General features: G+C 43.8%; 1 protein-coding gene across 8 annotated transcripts in view; it reads right to left on the bottom strand.

Annotated features, from left to right (window-relative positions):
* The window catches only part of HIVEP1 (HIVEP zinc finger 1), a 128,905-nt gene extending 107,688 nt beyond the window's left edge, over positions 1–21,217 (bottom strand). For 2 of the 8 annotated variants that reach the window (XM_030265493.4, XM_072924125.1), the window contains exons 1-2: positions 19,787–19,925; positions 16,697–16,843 (exon numbers count right to left, since the gene is read on the bottom strand). In XM_030265493.4, the coding sequence (XP_030121353.4) occupies positions 16,697–16,736 (40 nt within the window). In that variant the 5' untranslated portion in view covers positions 16,737–16,843; positions 19,787–19,925. The other 6 variants (XM_030265494.4, XM_030265490.4, XM_030265495.4 and 3 more) reach the window with 6 other exon arrangements.
* Positions 21,218–21,723: the final 506 nt, after the last annotated feature.

The following is a 21,723-nucleotide window of genomic DNA, read 5'->3' as shown; positions in this document are numbered from 1 at the left end:
CCCACAGTCATTTTGTGTCATTAATCTGCATGATTCAAGCACATCTGGATTTCTGTTAAGAGCTTATGACCAGTAATAAAAACTATATATAACCTAACTCAGTTTGGACTCCTGCATTCAGCTGTCAGCAGAAGCTCTCCCCTTGGTTGTAGCTGTATTGCTCAACATGTAGTGTGCAGGAATTGTTTGTGGAAACATTTGGTAATTTTAGGCCTGGCCTCTCAATGGGCATTCCACACTGAAAATAAAGGTATCATTTATACACTCAAACCCCTTATTGAATCCTCTGTTACAAATTTACATACAGGGGGTGGAGGGTGAATTGCTCAGTTATAAGCTGGAATTTACAAATGTTTTTAAGCACCTGCTGAAAATAACTATGAATTACGCTCTTGACATGAGTACATGCTTCTCATTTGCTGCAGAGAAAAAGACTTGGCCCGATACAGGACAGGAGCGCATGTAAAGTGAATCAATATTGACTGAAAACCCACAAATCTGCTTTTCTGATTTCTAGTTCTTGTCTTAGTTGCTCAAATATGTTCTTTTAATCTAATTTTTAAGGTAAGATACTTCATATATAATTTTTATTGAGAAAAAAGAAAAGAAGAGCAAATAATGTCTAAAAATATTTCCATGGGCATTAATCATGAATAGAAAAGAGATAATCAGGAAGAAGCAAAGATGACTCAGCTGGAATATTGGAATATTTACCCCCGTCTTTCCCTCAGCTGCATGCTCCACCGTTAGTGTCAGATAAGGACAGTTATGGACAATGCTTTTCTTTGAAAATATATTTATCCACTTAACTGCAAACTACTTTTTTTGGTGACTGTATGGAGGATTTTGACACTGAGCCTGGAAGCATATCTGTACTTCACCACAGGAGTGCAGTTATTAGGAAGGGGATGAAGCAACCACCATTACTTGGAAGAGAATTTCTGTAGCCATGCCTCAGCTCCAGCTTCTGAAGAAAATGGGTGGGGCGATTGGATTTGCTTCTGGAAAAAGCTCGTGTTTTTTTCCAATGAGCTTTTTACTTAGAAGGCTGCATTGTTATTTTAATGAATATTTAGAATAGCTAGCAAGAGCTCCACAAGAAGCTAAGCAATGTGTGGATCCAGCAGTTTTACCAAGGGACCAAAGAAGCAACTTCCCAGGAGTGAGACATCCTTTTCTCCACGTGTTGGCAGACTCCTGGATGATTTGCACGCAATAAAAAAAATTGACATGACACAAAAAGCAGCAGTGCCCACACTGCAGCATCATTAGCCCTCTACAACTTCTAAACACTAAGTAAGCAGATCTGCAGTTCTACTGTTGGGATTTACATATGAAGCAAAAGGAACGAACCAGGCTTTTTAAGAACCAGGCTTTTTAAAATTCATTTACCAAACACATTTTTCTCACGTGGCCACACATAAAGGATAAACCCATGTCAATTTTCACCAATGCAGCATCATATCAAGGTTCTCAGCACTCCTGGGCACAGAGTGGTGGAGAAAAAAATTTCCTCCCTCTGGGCAGTCAAAAGTCTATTCCCTCTATCTTCCCATGAGGATCTCATTCCCGTGATTCATGTTTTATGGTTCCTAGGCTAGTGCAGTTCCACAGGCATGAAGTCAGTTCCTTCAGGGAGGTTGCATACAGATGAGAATTCCACAGCCTGTACACAACTGGGACCAGGCACCACTGAACCTGCTGGTGATTCAAAATCAAGAGTATGTGCCCTAGTCTACTGCACAAGCTCACTCTACACACAGTTCTTCACATTGAGCAGCATACCTGCCAAATTCATTGCAACAGCCGAATGGAAGACACAAACACAGTTGCGGGGACACAGAAAATTACTTGGCCACTACTAAAGGAAATTAATTCTCAGCAGCAAGATATCCAGATGTTAATTACTTCTCAGGATGAGTGAAAGTCTAACTGTGTCTTCAGGCACTTCACTTCAGTAATTCATTCACCACAGAGAGCTTCCCTCAGATAAAACTCATAAGAGGAAAGTGCAGACTGGGCAGCTGGTGATGCTGTTCAGTTGTGTCCCTCTGGCAGTATAAGGCAAGGGCCCCTGCACAAACACATCTATATTTCATTAACTATACCCTGTAGTGGTAGGCACAAATACATGAGTGAGTGGCTCTCGTAAAGAGAACCACAGACCTCAAACATTTTAGGAAAGGATTCTCTTGGAAAACTCTGGGTCAGCAGTAACCATGCTACCCAAGCCAACTAGGAAAGACACAGCTTCATTTCCCAGCATGACCCTAACTGACCATTCCAAGGCATGAGCCAGCAAGGACCTGGGCACAATAGCTCCTCAGGCTTTAGCAGAGAGAGGGTGTCTTACACACCTTGGTTAAGCTGTCTCTTAATCCTCTTGTGCCTCCGCTTCTTTACTTCGTGGTAGATGTAACAGCAGTATCTTATTTTCAAAGGTCTGTTGAAAGAAGTGCAGCTAAAATTATGGAAACCCCAATGACAGTTGGTGAAAAATGTGAAAAGCAGAAGGGGAGGGAAAAAAAAAGAAAAATATGAAAAAATAAGCTAGTAATATCAGTTATAGACTTGCTCACTATGAGAGAAGGGTGATTGTTCCATTTGTTGCTTGCATATGTTTACTTTCTATCCCTTCCCAGTCCTCAAAACCTCTGCCAGCTCAGCAACCAAAGTCCTTCTGTGTAAACAGAAGTCTTTGCTCTACAAGCCCAGGTAGAAGACTAATAAGAAACCTTGCAGAGGACATCAAACCTAATGCAACAGAAATACAGCAGGTGGAGGGGAGAAAGGGTTTGTGCCATCAGAAGGCACAGAAAGGATATTGAGTTTGCTTTGGAAGACGGAAGAGTCAAGTCATTCTGTGCAGGAACTCCCTGTCCAATTCAAGAGCACAGTACATTGTCTTTTCTTTCAGACAGTCACATTAAGAGGAGCCATGGCTTTTCAGAAGTGTCCCACCTTCCTGATGTTATCCCTGTGTGAATATTCCCCTTCAAAGTTAAATCACTCTACCTAAAAATTCTTTGAGAACAGCTCAATCCTTGTGTAAGATGTCAGTTTTTAAAGAGGCATAATTTAAAAGGCAAAGGGTAAGAAGCAAACAACATAAAAACAGAGAGTCACGAGAAAGCAAAGGAGGGGAGGAAGGGAGGGAAAGGATTCCGTTTTGCCTCTCTACAGAAATTGTTTTGATACAGTATCCCTGTTGCATGAATTTTCCATATGCCTGTGTCAGATCCACTATTTCAAGCCACAGAGCTGTCAGATGCTCGTTTTTTATGGCATGCTTACGTGGCAGGCCAACCTTTCTGTTGAATCAGTCAGTTTTTCACAAAGTTGGGATCTGCAACCCAGAAAGATGTGCATTTTCCTTTGGCCACAAAGTATCAACTTTGCAGCCAAAGTGATTTGGCAAAGCAAACCACCATCACTGGTACCTAACAACTGTCATCAGAATCAGTGCTTTTGTATGGAAAAAAAAACCACATTATAAGCAACATAAGAAATCATAACTATTCTCCACACATATATGAAGCAATTGAAATGCAGATTTAAATTATCAGATGCTATCACAGATTGGCAATTCTTAAAATAATAAAGAAAAAGTGTACAAACTTTTGTATCAGCTCAATTTGCTTTGTCTTTAACAAAATGAGGAGCAGGAAACATTTAGTTCATGAACAAAAGTCTTAATACTTAAATTAAAACTTAGTTTTGTAACTTAAGTGACACAAACACTTTTTCCTTTAGTCATATCTGATTATGAAAATCCATAATCCTACAACTGAAGTGAAAATATCAGTCACATCAATATCACTTTACAAGGCTGAGGGAGGTGGGTGCACATTTTTTACCTTACATCCCCAGCATTTAGCATCTGAAAGATTATCTCCATGGCTCATATTTTGCTAAAATAAAATTGCATATTTAAATACAGCCTAAATGCTAATCAGGATCTAAACATTTAAATAACAGAATGCAGATCCGTTAATCAAAACTGATTACCAGCTTGCTTTCCATTTACTGGGGGCTCTTCTGTAAAATACCGCCTTAGTTACTGTTGCCAAAATTGTGTTTTTAAAGCCTCTTGGAGAAAAAGCTGATTACTTACAACATTGGCTCAAGAGACACATTTTAGGACAGTGTTTCCTAGAAATGTGAGACTGCAATTTACTTGCAGGTAACCACTACATAATGCCTCTGCATTAACCCTTTTCTGTTATCTTAACACCAGGCTTTGTTTCCTCTCTCCCTTTTCCTCCTAACAGTAGATTTTAAAATATTTCATATTTCTGAATGCCCTTGCAGAACTATGTGGTTAGCCAGAAACTTTCAGCTCTGGAAAACACCAACCACTACATCCTTTTCAGGCCAATATTTCCCACTTGTAAGAAATTAATATTCAAATTCTCATCTGTTTCCAAGTATTTTTAAACAGTTTCTATAAATTAATACATCCAACTAAGGAAGGCCAGTGCTGGTGAGCTAGGACTGTCATTGGCCATGCTGTGCAAATTGTGGTTTAGCAGTCAAACTGAAAATCAGAAATTCACAAGCAGCATTTGTAAGATTTTACCGCTTGACTGCAGGCAATACTAAAGTCCACAGAAAAATAGATTCTAATGGCTTCAATCTATCTTTTACCCTTGAGGCTACAAAGTGACGCAAGAAAGGAGGCTGTGAGGTATGTGGGGCACATCAGCCAGCTTATCACACATAAGTTTCCTTTGACTAAAGGGATCTACTGGAAAATCTCATCAGTGTTTTGCTAAAGCATGGACATTGAACATTCAAAGGAAAAGCTGCTAGAATGTCAATCTCCTACAAATGGGAAAATTGAGAACTGCTCTGCCAGTCCCCCTCTCCTCCACCTTCCCCAAAAAAGAGCAAAGGTGATAAAATTGCTGTAAAATTGGGAAAATATTCCAATATTAACCCTTTTTTTTTTTTCACTTTCAAGCAGTCCTAAATGTGTTTATACAGACCTATGAGAAATGCAGCCATATGCACACTTTCTCTTTTATCTTGGAGACTCTGTTTGTAGAAACACTGCCTAAAATAATGGGGTCAGTTTTCAGATATACTGAAAATCCATTACTTGTCCTTGCTTCCCAAGCATGTTACATAAAGGTATCCCATTCTTCAAACCTAGCTTCTCTACAGCCAACTTCTTGTTCTGCTTTTTCAAAGCACTATATAGATGTTACTCCTGAAGAACACACTCTAACTGTATTTTTTTTTGTATCTACAACTTTGTTCAAGGAGAAAACTAAAATGTGTGAGATGTTCTCAGTATCAAAGGTTTTTCAGGTAGAAACAGGAGGGAAAACCAGGCAGGAATAAGATGACACTACGAATTTTTCTGTTTCCTAGATGCCCACTAGACTGTCATATTTACATTAGCAGGCAGAATCATAGAAAAGACAAAAAGCACAGAAGAAGAAGGAAAAATAAGCTGTTAAAAAAATAAAGTCTTAAAGGAGAATGTGATCTTTATTTTTGAAAAGGCATGACAGAAGTCAGTCATAAGATACTGGGGAAATATTAATAATTAAAATGTGTTTTTTGCCAAGCCCACATCCCACCTGAGTGCCTATGAAAATGTCCCACAAGCTGTGGGATGTGCCCCATCTGTGTATGACGCCCCCTCACTCTAGAATAGGATTCTAGCCTAATTAATGAGTCTAAGAGAGAGAAGACTGACCCTTTCAACAGAGAAGCAGACACACATTTTAGCAGCCAAACAGGACAAACTGGCATGTTTTCTTCCACTGCAACAATGGATTTCGTGTACATGAACAGGGATGGCAGCCAGGTTCTGCAGCAATTCTGGTACCAGATCTTGCTGAAAGTGCACTAAGGACCAATTGCATTTCATAAGTCTGACAAAAGGAAAACCAGCTGGTATGAGAACAGCAATTTCTCCTGGTATCTCCAAAAGTTACATCACCATTTCAGAATTTTAAGAAAGAAAAGGAAAAAAAGCATGTAAGGAAATCACTATTCTGAACATACTAATCGACGCACATATCTGGATATAGCACACGTAGGCAGTGTTCTAAAATAAATTTAATATTTTATTGTCACAGAAATGTATGTTGTTTAAAATAAAGACAAAAACATCAGGGGAAGACAAAATCAAATGTTCCATAAACTGTTAACACAAAAAAGGGTACTATAACCTCCTAACAAATACATGCAATACTTGAGACAAATGCAGCAAGTCCTCATTGTAAACTACATAAAGATACGTTTGAAAATTATTAAATCATTCTTACAATAAAGTTTAGTATTTTCACAGTTCTACTCTGCCTCTTGGCCACAAAAGCACTGCCCTTACACTCTTTTACGATTCCAGGCATTAGACTATGCCATGTACATATTTTGCTCTGCCTCTCAGCAGTGGAGAATTACAGGAACACTTGAATATTTTAGGTATTCTGCTAAAAAAATTATAGTACTTTAAACACTATTAATACCTATACCATTGTGTTTTCTCTGTGGACCTGTGACAGAAATACTTCTTTCTATAAGAAATCCTAAAGCAGGGACAAAGGTAAAGACATATATCTACTGAATATGAGACATGCACTTCACTTCAAAAAACACAGTGGCTAGAGATTCCTTACAGTAATAGAACAGCAAAACTACCACAGCAATTATATTTTAAGTGCCACTTCCATACACTTTTTTCTTTTTGCTGGCTCTGTATTCTGTCTGCATTGCAACCTTTAAGGTAAGAATAAGCCTTCAATCTCCCATCTGACTTAACAGAGCTCAGAAGTTAAAAACAATGCCATTTAATATTAACTTACCCTACTTCCCAGCCCCAAAAATTAGGCCAAAAATCAGAGGAAATCATGCGGTGTGCTCTGGATATTCCATGACTACCACTGCTGGCAGGGAGTAAGCCACATATTTCATAGGTAACTAGGAACACACACACAGTTGTTTTGTAGCGACACTACACCACGGGCCCCTGCTGAACCGCTGCTTTTTCTCCCTGCAGCTCATTCCAAGTCTTTCCCAGTTTCAGCTCAGGAGGTTTGTCCTGGGATTTACAAAGGGCACTTGCTGGGAACTTATCTTTTAGACACACAGGAATTCAAGGGGAAGAAAGTTCACGGGGTATTTAAAATATGAACATGCATTCTCTACTTTCTGTTGGTAATCAAAGATGTTAAATCCAGTTTACTGAACCGGCCACATGCATACGACAAAGATTAAATTTTCCAGTACAGATGCTTTTTCAACTTTGCTTTAGCAAAACCCTCCTTCTGCTTTTCAGAACCTGTGGATCCTTACAAAGACATCTCTTCTTCAGCCTGCCACCAAAGGCCATACAGGAATTGCTAAGCCAGCATAGTCTCTGAGCAGCCTCATTCTGAGAGAAGCTTCAAAGGCATTTAAAAAGCTTTTATTTAAAAACAAACAACACTGCCTCACCTACTGAACTAGAGCTTCTCTACTTCCCCCACAAATGCTTTACTAAAGGCTCCAAAAATCTGCTATGGTGTTTTAGTTCCTCCCTCCTTCCTCTTAATGTAAATATTCTAAGTTATGATACATTTAAACAAGTAGTGGGAAGGACTGCATTTTGCCCAACACATGTGATTTGGAAACTTAAAAGTCCAGTTTATTCATCTGTTTTAACATAGCAAGGAAAATCTTACTTTCCCAACTAAGAGCCCCAGTTTCTCTCTCCATAATCTCATAAGCCATTACTGAACTAAAATGCTTAGCACAGAAGTCCAACATACCAAAGAATGAAGCAGCCTAGGAACTTCATACTGGTATAACCAGCTCTCCAAAAATGTGCGGGTCTAGGAAGTCTCCTTTATGTTTTCCAGCATAAATATTTACAGCAGTTTGCAATTCGAAATCAAAATAACTGATTGTAAGAAGAAACTCAGAATACATACCATGAAAGGGAACAATTCCTGCATTAAAAACCAAAAGAGAACACATAACTCTCAAAACAGAGTCGCTTTGCAAAGTTTCCTGAATACATTAAGGTGGACTACGAGTGACTGTTTTGAAGGTAGCAACTGACTGTGGTTAGATAAAAAGCAGTTCCCGTCTTTTCAACAATTCTGCAATGGGTTGGGTCAAACAGATGCTCCCACCTAACATACAGGCAACTGTGTTGTTCCTGAGCTCCCTGCCCAAGGTCCTGCAGGCCCGGCCACCCAGCTAAGGACTGGGAATTCTTTCCACACACAAGAATCCTCACCTGGAGCAGCAGGCAAGTATTTGGCACACAAGCCCTTTCAAGCATAGTAACAGTAGCTTTATTATTTATTCCTCTGGTATCTTTTTTATTAAGGAGAATAAATTAGAACAAGGTATTTTTAAATTGTAACAATGTTCTTGGACAGTTTATAAGATATAAGTTTATAAGATATAAGATACAGCAGTAACACTACCACAACTGCAAAGCCCAGTGGACTGAAAACTTCAAAGATTGAAAATACTGAGAGGAGTCAACAGACACACTTGCATAGTTCTGAAGCCCTAAAAAGTCAATTGTGAAAACATGAGACCACAAGGCTTTGCCTTTTTCAAAGCAGCCATTTAAGACATAGTTGACCATAAATCTGCAAGAAGGCTCTCTTAATCAAGGTTCTCTGGAATTTTGCTATTTACATGTTCATTGCAGATGGTTACATATTAGTGGTGGCTGTTGGGTTTTTTATTTGTTGCTTTGGCTTTTTACACACAAATGCATGTGCACACACACATGCACATGCCTCCTCCCCCCATTTAAAGTTACCCTACATACATGCAGCAACCCAAATATCAATTTTGAGATGCAAGGATTAAAAAACAAAACAGAAAACTAAACAAAAAGATATATTCTTCTAAATGCTCATAAGAAAGCTTGGTTCATAGAAAATGTAATTGTTCTTGGTCTCAAAAGACTGGTCTTAGTTTCATCCCAAAGTCAACTGCCTGCTGTAACAGAAATACTTGAAAGAACAACTGCTGAAATCTTAGTTTTTGTTTCTCTTTCCACAACTACCATTTTCTTCATGACCTTCTTAACACGCTGGAGTTTGTGCTTCAGCAAATGTCAAATTCTGTAGCATTTCTTACTCCACGCTCAATTAGCAATAAAGAAGATACAGATGTAAAGGTGATGGAGAATTAAAGACGTGCACTGTTTCCACTTCACTGAATTCTGAAAGAAATCTAAACTGGCTTATACATAGCTTTCAAGTCCCAGTTCACTGCTACTTTTTTTGTTTCCACAGGAATTCAATTTTTTTGACATTACCCTTGACCATTCCTTTCCAGCTCAAGACTGATACCTAACTGCAATTATAATGGTTTTTTATTCCACAAAAATACAATTCGTTGTTTCCTGAAATGAAAAGAGCAAAACTAAGCTCCTTCCTCTATTCTTTTATTTTTATCAACATTCTTGCAGGTATTTCTTTGCAATCCTGTCAGCTAGAATACCATCCTTACACCTTCCTCCTTCATGTTAACTCCCTTTGAAAGCACCTATTTTCATCATGGTCTATGTATTTCATCATGGTCTCTTTGTATTATCCCAATTCTCTTTTCCCAATATTTAGCATGCATATGCAAAAATCTATACATATTAGAGCTGTCAGTTCCAGCTACAATCAAGTTTAATTTTCTGGACCTCCTTATTAATTTCTTAAATCTTAGCAATTTTTTTTTTTTTCATTCTGAATGAAAGTCCTATGCCAATTTTAGATAGAGTATTTTATTTTATTTTTCATTAAGGTGTCCACTGAGACCAGTTCAGTTTCCTGCTGGCTTACCAGTATAATAAAATTCCTAAAGTCATCGATTAAGAACCTGCATCACTTGTGAAGTTTGGAAATTCATCAGGAGAAGGAGGGTTCTGAAAGGCAAAGCAAGGAAAGCAGGAACAGGGAACACACCTTTTGTTATCCTCATGAAAATCGAGACCTGCTTTTGGGCAATTACAGAAGCTCAAAAAAAGCCTACTGCTCACAGATGGCAAATAGAGGCTTACAGCATAGTTTCACCATGAGTTCAAGCAAGAACTCAAGGCTCAAGGGAACTCCTACCTCAGTACTGTCTCTTCTCCCTGTTTGCCACAGCCACCAGCTCCAGCAAGGGTGTACAGCATCAGGGAACAACTAAGCAGCCCAAAAAGCCAACCCAGATGATGCTGGCATAACTCACCCTGGGTGCCACTACTTCTTCCATGGTGGGGCCAGCAAACAGACAATTGGGAAGGGTAACGCGCATGGGGGAACAAGCATCTGATGTGGCCAGGAGGCAGGACCACTATACCACCTCCTCTTCCAGCAGCAATGGCTTAAACCAGTCTAAAAACCAACTGGGAAATGACATTAAAGGTGTTCCTCTCTAGAGACCTTTCCTGCCAATGAGTATTCCCTCCTGGCTTCAAGGGCTTTCTCGGAAACAGTGTAAAACTCTGACACATGATGACAAACACTCAGTGATGGGAGAGATTCCTTTCCCCAGAGCCCTGTGCAAGGTCCAGGTAGGGCACACCAGCACATGCTGTCCAGCTCACACAACAGAAGCCTGCACTGCAGCTTGATCCCCCAAAACATCAATGACTCACAGAAGAACTTTGTGGTTCAATATGGTGGAATTTCTTGGGTTCTTAGTATGGTGTTTTAGAAGCTAGGAAGTAAGCTTTAAGAATACCTTCTAAATGCTAAGTGAGGTGAAGCAGCAAGAAGTCAGAGGATGCCAAAAGCAAGGGTGTTTATGCAAAGGAAGCCAGTGCGCAAACTGAGCTGTGCTCACTGCTTGGCTCTGTTTACTACCAGTTTCTTCATCATCTTTTCCGTTATTTAGCCACCAAGTGCCTGCTTTACAACACTAACAACTTCATCTTCTGAGTCATTAAAAGCTGATGTGGAACTGGTATCTTCAGTTTACAGCAGAAAACAGAGGCATAGAGAGATTAAAAGACAGAGAGAGATTAAAAGATGTGCCAAAATTGTCGGCTAATTTTGGATCTTTAGCTTATATCACCTAGACCTTGATATTTTTTTTTTAATGTACCTTGCACTTTTGCAGTATTTTGCACCAAACTGTCACCATACTGGAACAACTGTTTTTGCATAAACTCAGAACTTGTACCTGGGTGTCTCATAGTAAAGTGCAGCATTCACCATTAGTGGGTGGCTGCAAAGGTTTGGTGTAACAGAATCTCTCAGTCTCAACACAAGAAACTCAGTGGTAGAGGCAGAAATTCAACACAGTTCAAGGCAACAGTGACCAGTATTAACCACCCTACTGTTCCTTCCCCTCTTGCAATCCACTCTCAACAGGCTTTTGTCCATCAACTGTGGCTACTGACAAAAGATCCCAACCATCCTGGCAGTGAATAGGTCTACACTGGAAAACAGATGATCAAATTTGGGAAGATGGCACAATGAGACAGGAGCAATAGAGGTGATTGGAAAAGGCGGCAAATTGCACCATGGAATATGTGGGACAGTTTATTGCATTTAAACATCATTCACATTACAATAAAATTTAAGGTCTGCAGGCACATTGATATCTAATCTGCAAGATGCTGGACCATACACACGATAAGACACAGACTAAAGATCTTACACCTCTAACCAGTAAAACAAAAAAAAAGCAAAAAAAGAAACATTATCTTTCCACATCCCAAATGAAAACCTCAAGACACACAGGAAGAGAGAACTTCTGTAATCAACAAGAGATCTATCTGTTCACTGCACTACAGGTGGATCTGCTGGTACTTCAGTTGGTGATAGATCAATAGAGCCATGCATTCTCTCTACCTTCATGAGAGACATCTGGAGCTCAGATTTGGTTGGTAGAAGAAATTACATGAAACTATCTGACATACAGAAACAAAAACTGCTGCCAAATCATGGGATATTTTGTGTAGCAAAGTCACCAAGTCAAAACTTTGACTTCTTATTCCACCTGTGTCTCAGTCTTGCTCCAGAAACTTAGGCAAGACACACATGCAATGCCTTTACAGATGCCCAAAAGCAAGCTACAGAGCAGAGACCACCAGCACTTCTCATGTACTAATACTGCACCAGCAGCCCCTCTGGAACATCCTAAATTAGAGCATCATTTTTGTTGCAGAAACAATAGAAAGATCCAAAAGTCACGTGTGCTTTTAAACTTCTTTTGACTAAAGCATGCACAAATTCTAGAAGCAAGCCTTGAGAAAGCTCAATATTTTTTTTAAGTCATTTGATGAAAATCATTAATAAAGCACAGCACAGAAATCTATTCATAACTTATACAGACTACACAACCAACACTAATAAGGAATATCAATCTGTCATCTTTTAACATAGACAGACCTATTTCAGCACTAAAAGCACATTACAAACTTAACACAAAGAGACTTTGCTAACTCATACTTGAAAAGCAGAAAATGCCCAGCTCTTCTGGACATTTTAAGGCCATTATATACACAGCTTTCCAGCAAACTTAAGCATGTTTTTTACATTACTGCAAAGCTATCAACCTATTCAGCAAAGTTACTCATATTATACTTGCATTTCCTTATCAAATGCAAAGCACTAGAAGATTTGGAAGCAGCCGTTGAACATTATGGGCCTGTCTGCCATTGTTTCCAAAGAAAATACTTGATTGAGAAGGAAAAACAGCAACAACTTGTCTTCTGAAAAAATAACAGAAAGCTTATCTAGAAAGAGACAAAATTCAAAATATTTGTTACAGTTTTGTTTTGGTGAATCACAGCACTGTGCTAAACAGGGTACACATAACAAAACTTTTCATTTTAAACTCTGCAATTGGGTACTTCTAAGTAAACAGAAACATGAGCTCTTTTCCTTCTATATCCTCACAAACATCTGACAACAAACCAGACCCACTCAGCCCTGCTAAAAGCATGATTCTCTAATGTAACTGTACTTCTGGGAATACATTACAGATTCTGTGAAATGTTTTGTTACATGTGTGGATCAATTGGCCATGCAAATACAGGGTGCAGCCACATGAAAAGGAGTCTTTTTATTAGTTTTAGTGAGCTAAAACAGTAAAGAAAAATAAGAAAATGAGACCTCTGGATGTCTGAGCAAGACAGGCATTTTCCTCTTTTGAAAATACTTTCGTTTTTGTTTTCTGAAGGAGGAATGATGATGCTTTTGATTAGCAACACAATACACAACCTTAATATTTAAAAGACTAGGACAACATCAGGAAAACTCGCTTATGAACTCAGCTCCGGTCACATCACTGATGGAAAACCCACACCAGGCTTTTCCTACGCATACCTTTGGCCTCCACCTCTGAAACTACTAAACACTCTCCAGAACTTCCATGCATCCAATCCACATCTTTCTTTGAGACATGGAAAACTGTAATTTCTTTCAAATTTTAGCCACTCAGCCCCACTGCTGGGGATGACAACAACTGTTTAATTGGTCAGGAGACTCAGCCTGACATTGTGCACGACTCCTCTTACCAAAGCAGCCCACTGGTGATGGCAACGTGTTTCACCTTAGGGAGGGATTTGCAATGAGAAGCAGGGAAGGCTGATGCGACAAAACAACCTATCGAAACAAGGGCAGCACAGCACATGCATTATTGGTACCTTCAGATTCAACATGCTCTTTCAGATGCAAAGAGCCATCAAAGCCATGTCACATTCATGAAAACAAATGGCCAACTAATTAGATTAGTTTTTATTTACCCCATCTTACTTATATAGGTTTCTTTTCCTGCTGTAAAATCAGGTCAGTATAGTACTATATTGAATCATCTATAAGCAGATAGTGAAATCTTCAGGATAAAAGACAGTGAAATCTTCAGAATATTAGGCTCTTCACCGATCCTAACACTTTAGGGCTGCAGCTTTTCTGCCAAAAGCTGTCAGATTTTACAGAATATATAAAATGTATGGCAAAATCAAGCCATGACAGAAAACAAAGAGCCCTAAGGTTTCCTGACAAAATCTTAAATTTAGCTCTCTATATCAAACAATGTTACAATTGCCACCCAGACAATAAGGTTGCTTACAGTAAACATAGCCAATATTAAAACCTTCAAAACTTATTCCTACACTGCAGCAAACCTCAAATTATCTAATGAGAGTTTGTGTGTGGGATCTCTATGGTGGTTTTTCTCCTGTGTGTTTTCTTGGCAGGAAGGGAGAGAGGGATTGTGTTGGGGTTTTTTTAAGGGAAAATACTTTAGGTTCTTGAACTTGGTTATTTATTCTCCAGGCTTATTTGGACTGCAAGTGCAACCCAAATAACTCATCTAATGCACGACAGCATAGAGAGAGTCTCAAGGATTATTCAACAGTGATCTCCAAAAAAGTTAAACATTGATGAGCTCTGAGCAAGTCTAGTTAAAGCTGTTGGCAATTGGGTTGCTATGGGGCAATGAGAGGAGCTGGCAGCAGGGAAGGAGAAGCCAGGTAAGGCCATGGTGTGTTCTTTGTACATAGTACAAAAGGTGACAACCAGGTTTAGACAACTTAAAAATAGGTTTTAACCTAAAAACCTGTAAAAACACAGGTTACCTAATCTTACACATTTGTCTTTCAAACATTACAGAACATATTCTTTTGGTTGCCAAGTTTGCTGAGTTTCACCTTCAACCATATATATTTATGCTTTTTTCCACACTTAGTTGTCATCAATATCAATTACCATGGATTAAACCACATGCTAAACCACCTGTTTGTAAAAGTTTTAATGATTAATTAATAGTATCATTTTAAGATATGTCTAACATTGCATATGCAAAAATTAGCTGTCAGAAAATAGACCTGTGAAACCTCTCAGTTTCCCCAAGTTCCAGCACAAACTGAGGGTTCAAGCAAGTATTTTCTGCAATGCTCTCAGGGACTGATAAGGAGACCAAAGAAAGTGAAATCCAGTTTTCTTCATTATCTAGACTAGAAATGGAAATAGTGTATAACTAATGAGGAGTAAACTGATTTTTCAAATCACTTCACCTCTAACAACCCATGACAGTAGCAATATCTGCTCACAAGGTGTTGGAAGTTTACAGCAACCTGTGTAGTTTTGACAATCATTGAGCTGTTCCAACATAATTTCTAACTATGGGCTTGCTGTATACACTGCTATTTCCCTTCCCAACATTTAACCCATCTCAATTCATTCAAGAACTCCATTAGTTGTAGAAAAATAGGAACTGATGAAAACTGCTGTAATGGGGTTGATAAAAGCTAAATGACTGGAGATATTATGCAAGGAAAAAAAGGCAACTAATTTCTTACACAATTAAAGATTTTAATTAGATTATTTATTTAAGTGAACAGAGTGCTTTACAATAGATTTAACTCCTATTAAGTTTCAAGCAATACAAGAGTAGATATCAGTCAGAGTACTAAAATTAGATCACTCTCATATTTAATCAGAAAACATAAGCTCAGTTATGTCAGCAACTTGGTAAGCAGCAATACTGAAAACTCAGCTCTGATTTATTACTTCACATCCAGTAAGAAGGAGAAATGTAAAATTCCTGATCTGTTAGAGAGGTTTATCCATCATACCAAAATGCTACTCAGCACTTCCTGAATAAAGACACTGCAAAAATGCCTTCTCCAGCAGAGACTGTTAGTGGTAGCAATGACAACAGTCCGCAAACACGAGGTCTCAGATGCAGCTGTATGCACAAGCCCTTGAGAGACTCTCAACTGTAAACCAACTGAGACACATGAGAATGTTCGCTGTGTTTTGACATAAAAAAGTTAAAACCAGAATCAAATGCTGCTCTTGCCGCTAAAGCTTTATGTTGATGTTTGTGGTTTTGTAATGGCTTTTTTCCTCTGAAGGGATGCTTCCATACTGCAACTGTAAAATTAACCTGAAAAAAAGCTGATGACAGCTATATGTAAGGGTGCAGGTGGAAGCATGTTCTTCCAAAAGCTGGGTAAAAGGGTGGGAATGGAAGCATGTTTTCCCTCAACATGGATGCCTGCTCTTCAACTGACCTGCATTTTTCTTCTCATTTAATTCCTCTAGGGCCACTTCTACCAAGGCAGTAACAAATATCCATAGGATCAGATTCCTCACATTCACATGGGCTTGGTAAAGTGCACTGGGATTTTGTTCAAGGAAATACCAGGACATATAAGCTTGCCAGTTTGCAGAGCAGCTTTTTCGCCCCTTACAGCCAAGCTACCATGCGGCTGTGTAAAGGCAGGAGAGCAAGGAGACCAAGGTCAAACCCAGCAATGCTCAAGGTAGCCTGGGTGACAGGTGATAGATAAATAGTGAGAAGCCATGCATGGGAGGAGGTTTTGATCCCTTCAAAAGCAAGCCAAACTGACAACTATTAAAGAAAAACAACTACCGGCTGCCAGACTGTCAAGTTCTGCCATGTCACACCCATTTCCCACCTCCCCCTGTATTTCAACTGTAAATTCTCTGATAAGGAAACTGCTTCTTCCTTTACATTTCCAAAGTTCATGTTGGCTATTGCAGTAAGCTGGAGAATATCAAGAATGCTGTCAAGTACACAGACTGCAGGAATAAGGACATGTTCCAGTTATTTCTCTGTGAAAATTAGAGCGATCTCACAGACAAGTCCTAAAACTTGCTTACAAACTATGTTTGGAACAAAGCCAACTTCTTAAATACATATTCCTTTAACCTCATAATTGAAACTGCAACCAAGTTTCCCAAGAGCTTTTCCTTCTCAACTGAGAGCTACATACCTCTCAGATTTCTGGGATGTATCTGCTTTGTCCGAGGCATTTTCCTCTAATCTCATGCACCACTTTCTCCTCTCAGAAACGGAAAATACAGCAAGCAGAGAGATGGCAGCTCCATAAACTTGTCAAAGGGCTCAGTTAATCCGTATGCTAAAAAAACAGAGAGAAAGTTATGAGATGTAGGCATCAGTAAGAAAAAAAATGATACCTATCTGATCCCTTTCATCCTCAAATGACTATTGAAATTAGCAAGAAATATTTCTGCACCTATGAGTTGCTAAGGAAACTTTCCTGTTGGACAGCCCAGGAGCCACCCTGGCAGTCACACTCTGACCACCAGAGTTACACTGCTGGGACCGAATTCTCTTCACAGCAGGCTTGACTCCCTCCACTGTCACACAGACAAGATTTCCTTGCCGGCTCAACCCACGTTCCCACAGCAGAGTCACAGACTCCTGGTCCCTTTAAGCAACTTTTTTCACGGTGCAACAACAGTGTAACAGCCCAAGCTGGTGCCTCAGAGGAGGGATCCTCAAGGATCCCCCGGGCTGTTACTCCCTCCCAGTCTTACTCGTGCCAGAGTCTGGGGTCTTCCAGCTGAGTCCTGGGTTCCCGCTGTGTCACTGTCCCCTGGCAGGGCCACAGATCCCCGTGCCCTTTGTTGTGCAAAGCTCGGCACCACTTCCCGGCCTCTTGCCCCGGGCTCCCGCCACCCAGAGCTCACCCTGCAGCTCCCACCGCGGCTGCACAACCTGCACCGAGCGGATTCCTCAACAGGTTTTATGGACTCAAGCGTTCCGGTATCTTAAGAGAACCACGTGAGGCTGAAACTCCTTTTAGGATTACTCAGGAAGCATGAGAAAACGAAAACATTTTTCCACATTTGTCAGCTGTTTTCTAACCAGAAAATATCTTCCAAGAACCCTTGTCTCATGCAAATAAATCCAAAAAATTAAACAAAATTTGGCATCTGGCTTTCAGATACACATCTTCAGCTTCGGGTGGGGGAAGTACAGAGGGGAGGGCAAACACACAAAGCATCATCCTGTTTGTAACATTACCTACAGAATCCTTACATGCAGCATGTAAGTTTGAAAGAATTCCCCATGGGATATTTCTGCAGAAACATCAGCACACAGTCGAGAATCACACTAGCTCTTGACCTATCTGCACTTTCTTACTTTTCAAATATTCTTAGGAATTGCTAACAGTTCAATGAGCGTTTTTTTCAGTTTCTGATACAGGATGTGAAATCTCTCAAAGACCTATGGAAAACTACTTACAGACAAGAACTTAAGGAAGAAAATGACTGGTGTAATTACACTCTTCCAGCTACACAAAATTTAAATCCAAGATTCTGCATCTTCTTATTAACATCTTCACGTTAACAGATTTTTCTTTTTAATAAACACTAGGAAGAATTTTTTTTTAAACTATATGAACTTTAGAATGGCCCCTAATATAGGCAAATTGATTACAGACAGCTGTTTGAAGGAGGAAGGATGTCGAATTTTTAGCATTTGTTTTAAGTATTAATTTAGGGGCACTTACATCGCTTTTCGAGACAACCATGTTTTTGTGAAAATTTAATTCAAGCCCAATTAAAATAGACTACTTGCAACAACCCCTTCAGTCTACATACTGTTGAGGAATATAATCATTAATTTTTAATGCTTCTTTTGTCTGTTGCTGCATAAAAAGACCCAAACAGGAGAAAAAAAATTACTGCAACTGATACAAAGGAAAGCTGGAAACTGTTATTCTGACTAAATGATTCTTCACTAGGGTATTACTGCACATGGAAGGAAAAAGATGGAAAAAATCCGAAACAGAGCACAGTGCCTGTCAAGCTGTTAACTCATACCACTTTATCTGCAAGCGTAACAGAAATATTTAGAAATTAAATAAAACCTTATGCTAACAGGTCAATTTTCCAAAGTCTTAGGCACGAACTGGAAATGGAGAAAAGTGCCTGGATGGCTTGAAGCGACTAACAGTCCCTGAGCACCAGCCCCCAACCCCCCTCCCCCGGCTTTCCTCTGGCTCGACTGGGAAAGTCCCTGGGGCTGGGCTGAGGTTATTAAAGACGCTAATAAACACCGTCACTTCTTTACACAAGTTATTTGGAGCGAGAGTTTGAAATCCCCCGGTGTCTTCGTAAATCGGGAGCCCATTCCCGACGCTTCCCTGCAGCACAAATGACATCCTACTGACCCTTTAATGCCACCAAGCTTCCCCGCTCGCCAGCAGACCCTCTCCTTCGGGGAAGAGATGGCCGTGTGAGAGCCACGGTGGGAACACCGGGCAGGACCCACGCCAAGACATTCCTTCTTGTTGCTTGAACAAGGGGAAAAAAAAAAAAAAAAAAAGGAGGAGAGGGAGAAACGGGCCTTTGCAATGGCAGCGGTCACATCCCCCCGTATCCACCCAAAAATGGGGGAGCGGGGCGAGAGGCAGCCCGCCCGGGGAGCCGCGGGTATGTGCAAGCGGGACTGCGAGGGGAAGGGAAGGGGAAGGGAGGGAGGTAAAAAATCCATGAATGAATAAAGAGGGAGGAGCCTGGGAAAACCCCTCTGCAACGCCGCACCGAACAAAGCGCTGCACACATGCCGCGGGGGGGTGGGGGGGAAGGGGGAGAGAGGGACGGGGGGCGGCCGCGGCCCGGCACCCAGCGGGGACGGCGGCGGGGCCGAGAGGAGCCGGGCCGGGGCTCCCCGCCTCCCAGTGCCCCCGAAACCCCGGCTGCAGACTCGGGGCGGAGGGGGAGGGCGCCCGGACAAACCCACCGGGAGCCCCGGCAGCCCCGGGGGCAGCGCGGGCGGGCGGGCGCAGCCGGAGCGCGGAGTCCCCGCGCGTCCCGGAGGGGCCGCGGCGGAGCGCGGTGGGTTGAGGGGGGGATCGGGGCCTGCGGTGCTCCCCGTCCCCGCCCGCCCGCCCGCTCCCCCCCTCGCCGCCGGCGGAGGACACATTGTGTTGTGGCTGCCGCAGCTCCACGCCGAGGGGGGCGGCGGGGAGCGGCCGTCCCGCCCCGCACCCTCGTCCCCGCAGCGCCTCCCGAGCCCCCTCCCGCCCCCCGCGGGGCCCGCTGCAAACCTGGCGGAGGGGCCAGCGCGGCGGCTGATGGCGGCGGCAGCGGCGGGGAGCGCGGCGACCCCTGCGCGGCGGCGGCGGCGGCGGCGGGAGGGAGAGGGAGGGAGGGAGAGAGAGCGGGGGGAGCGGGGGGGGGGCCGGGAGCCTCCTTCACTTGACAACCTCAAACACAAACATGACCCAGCGCCGCCGCCACAGCCGCCACCGCGCCCGCACACACACGCACACACAGAGCCCGGCAGTGGCACCCACCCCTCCTCCATGCACCGTCCCCCCGGGCCGGCCAAAGCACCGCCCCCCGGCACGGCCCCGCTCCGCAGCCCCCCGGCCCCTGGCCGCGCCCGCCCCCCGCGGCAGCAGACCCCTCCTCCGGGAGCCCCATCCCCCACGTCCCACTCGGGAGCCCCCATCGCGGCCCTGCCCCTCGGCCGTGGGGCGGAGGACGGGGGGGGACACAATGCGGGGGAACGGGGGGCGGGGGAGTGGGAGCCTCCCCTGGCAGGCGGGAGAGGCGGGGCGGGCCCGGCGGGGGAGGGAGGACGGGCGGGCTCGGCGCATCCGCCGGGGTCCCCTCGGGGAGAGCCGCGTTCCCCGCCGGGCCCGCCCCGCCCCGCCCCTCCCCCCGGCGCCCCGGTCACCGTCGGGGGGAGCGCGGGGGGCGGGGGGTGTTTTACCTTCTCTCACTTTCTATTGCAGGAAGCGCGGCCGGAGCAGTGACGTCACCGGGTCTCCCGGTCCCGCCCCCTCCCCGGGTCGGGGGAGGGGTCACCGAGGGGGTTTCCTCGCGGCCCGGTGGGGGAGGCACGGCCGGCGCGCCGGGGGGCCGCTGCCGCCCCGCTGCCTCCTCCTCCTCCTCTTTCTCCTCCTCCTTCTCACCGGTGGAACTGCCCGGGCGCCGCCACCCCGGCCCCTGCTCCTGCCCCGAGGTGGGGGGGCATCTCGCCGCCGCGGCTCCCGGGGTCTGCTCAAGGGGGGGACCCCCTCGGCACGGCTCGAGGCAGCGCCTCCCCCCGACGGCCGAAGCCGCCGCCGCCGCCGCTCGGGGCGCTGCGCGGTGCGCGTCGCGCTCCCCCCTGGCAGGGCCCGGCCCCCGGGGCACCGGCACGGCCGGGCGCGCACACACACACACACACACACACACACGGACGGACACGCAGAAAGACGGGGCTGACGCGGAGATCCCGGAGGTTCCTCCCTGCCGCCCGCCCGGACGGGCTTCCCCGCGCCCCCGCCCGCCCGGGCCGCCGCGCCCCGGCGCCTCGGGGAAACTCACCGCCGCCGCGGGGAAACTCACCGCCGCGCCCCGCATCCCGCCGCGGCTACAACTTTCCATCCCGGGCGGCAGCCGGCGGCGGCAGCGAGCCCCTCCGCCGCTGGAAGTGGGCGGGGGAGGAAATACGAGGAGGAGGCGCGTCGTGCTCTCCGACACGGCGCCCCTTTTTTGGCCCGGGACGCGGGTTTTGCCGGTGGGGGCTGTGCTGCCGTGGTTGGTTTCCTGCATCAGCTGCGGGGGTGTGTGTGCACAGCACACACGTGTGTCTGTGTGTGTGCGCTCTCAGTGCCGGGTCACCCTGCCCGGCCAGGGGCTGCCCTCCTTTCTCCCACGCCACGGGTAGGGGACCGCCGGGCCGCCCTCCAGAAGGCGAGGGGGACCGGGCTGGGCTTTGGGTACTGAGAAGGGGAATTTGACGTATCTTTTTTTTTTTTTTCCTTTTTTTTCTTTCCTTTTTTTTTTTTTTTTAATTCTTGTCACCCAAAGTCCCCGACTAAGCAGTGTTGGCAACTTTTCATTGCCACTCGGTTTTTCGATCGCGTTTTTCTTTTGAAGCCAGTACGTGATGTCTTTAACAAACAAACCCAAATAAATATTTCTTGCATCACCTCCGTGTTCTCCCGTGCCTGCACTCCCCTGGCAGTCTGTGTGCTCAGCTGTGAGCACC

This window comes from Taeniopygia guttata, chromosome 2 (assembly GCF_048771995.1).
Source record: "Taeniopygia guttata chromosome 2, bTaeGut7.mat, whole genome shotgun sequence".
Classification (NCBI taxonomy): domain Eukaryota; kingdom Metazoa; phylum Chordata; class Aves; order Passeriformes; family Estrildidae; genus Taeniopygia; species Taeniopygia guttata.
The sequence above is the reverse complement of the archived record's forward strand: the minus strand, read 5'-3'. Positions and strand labels throughout refer to the sequence as shown.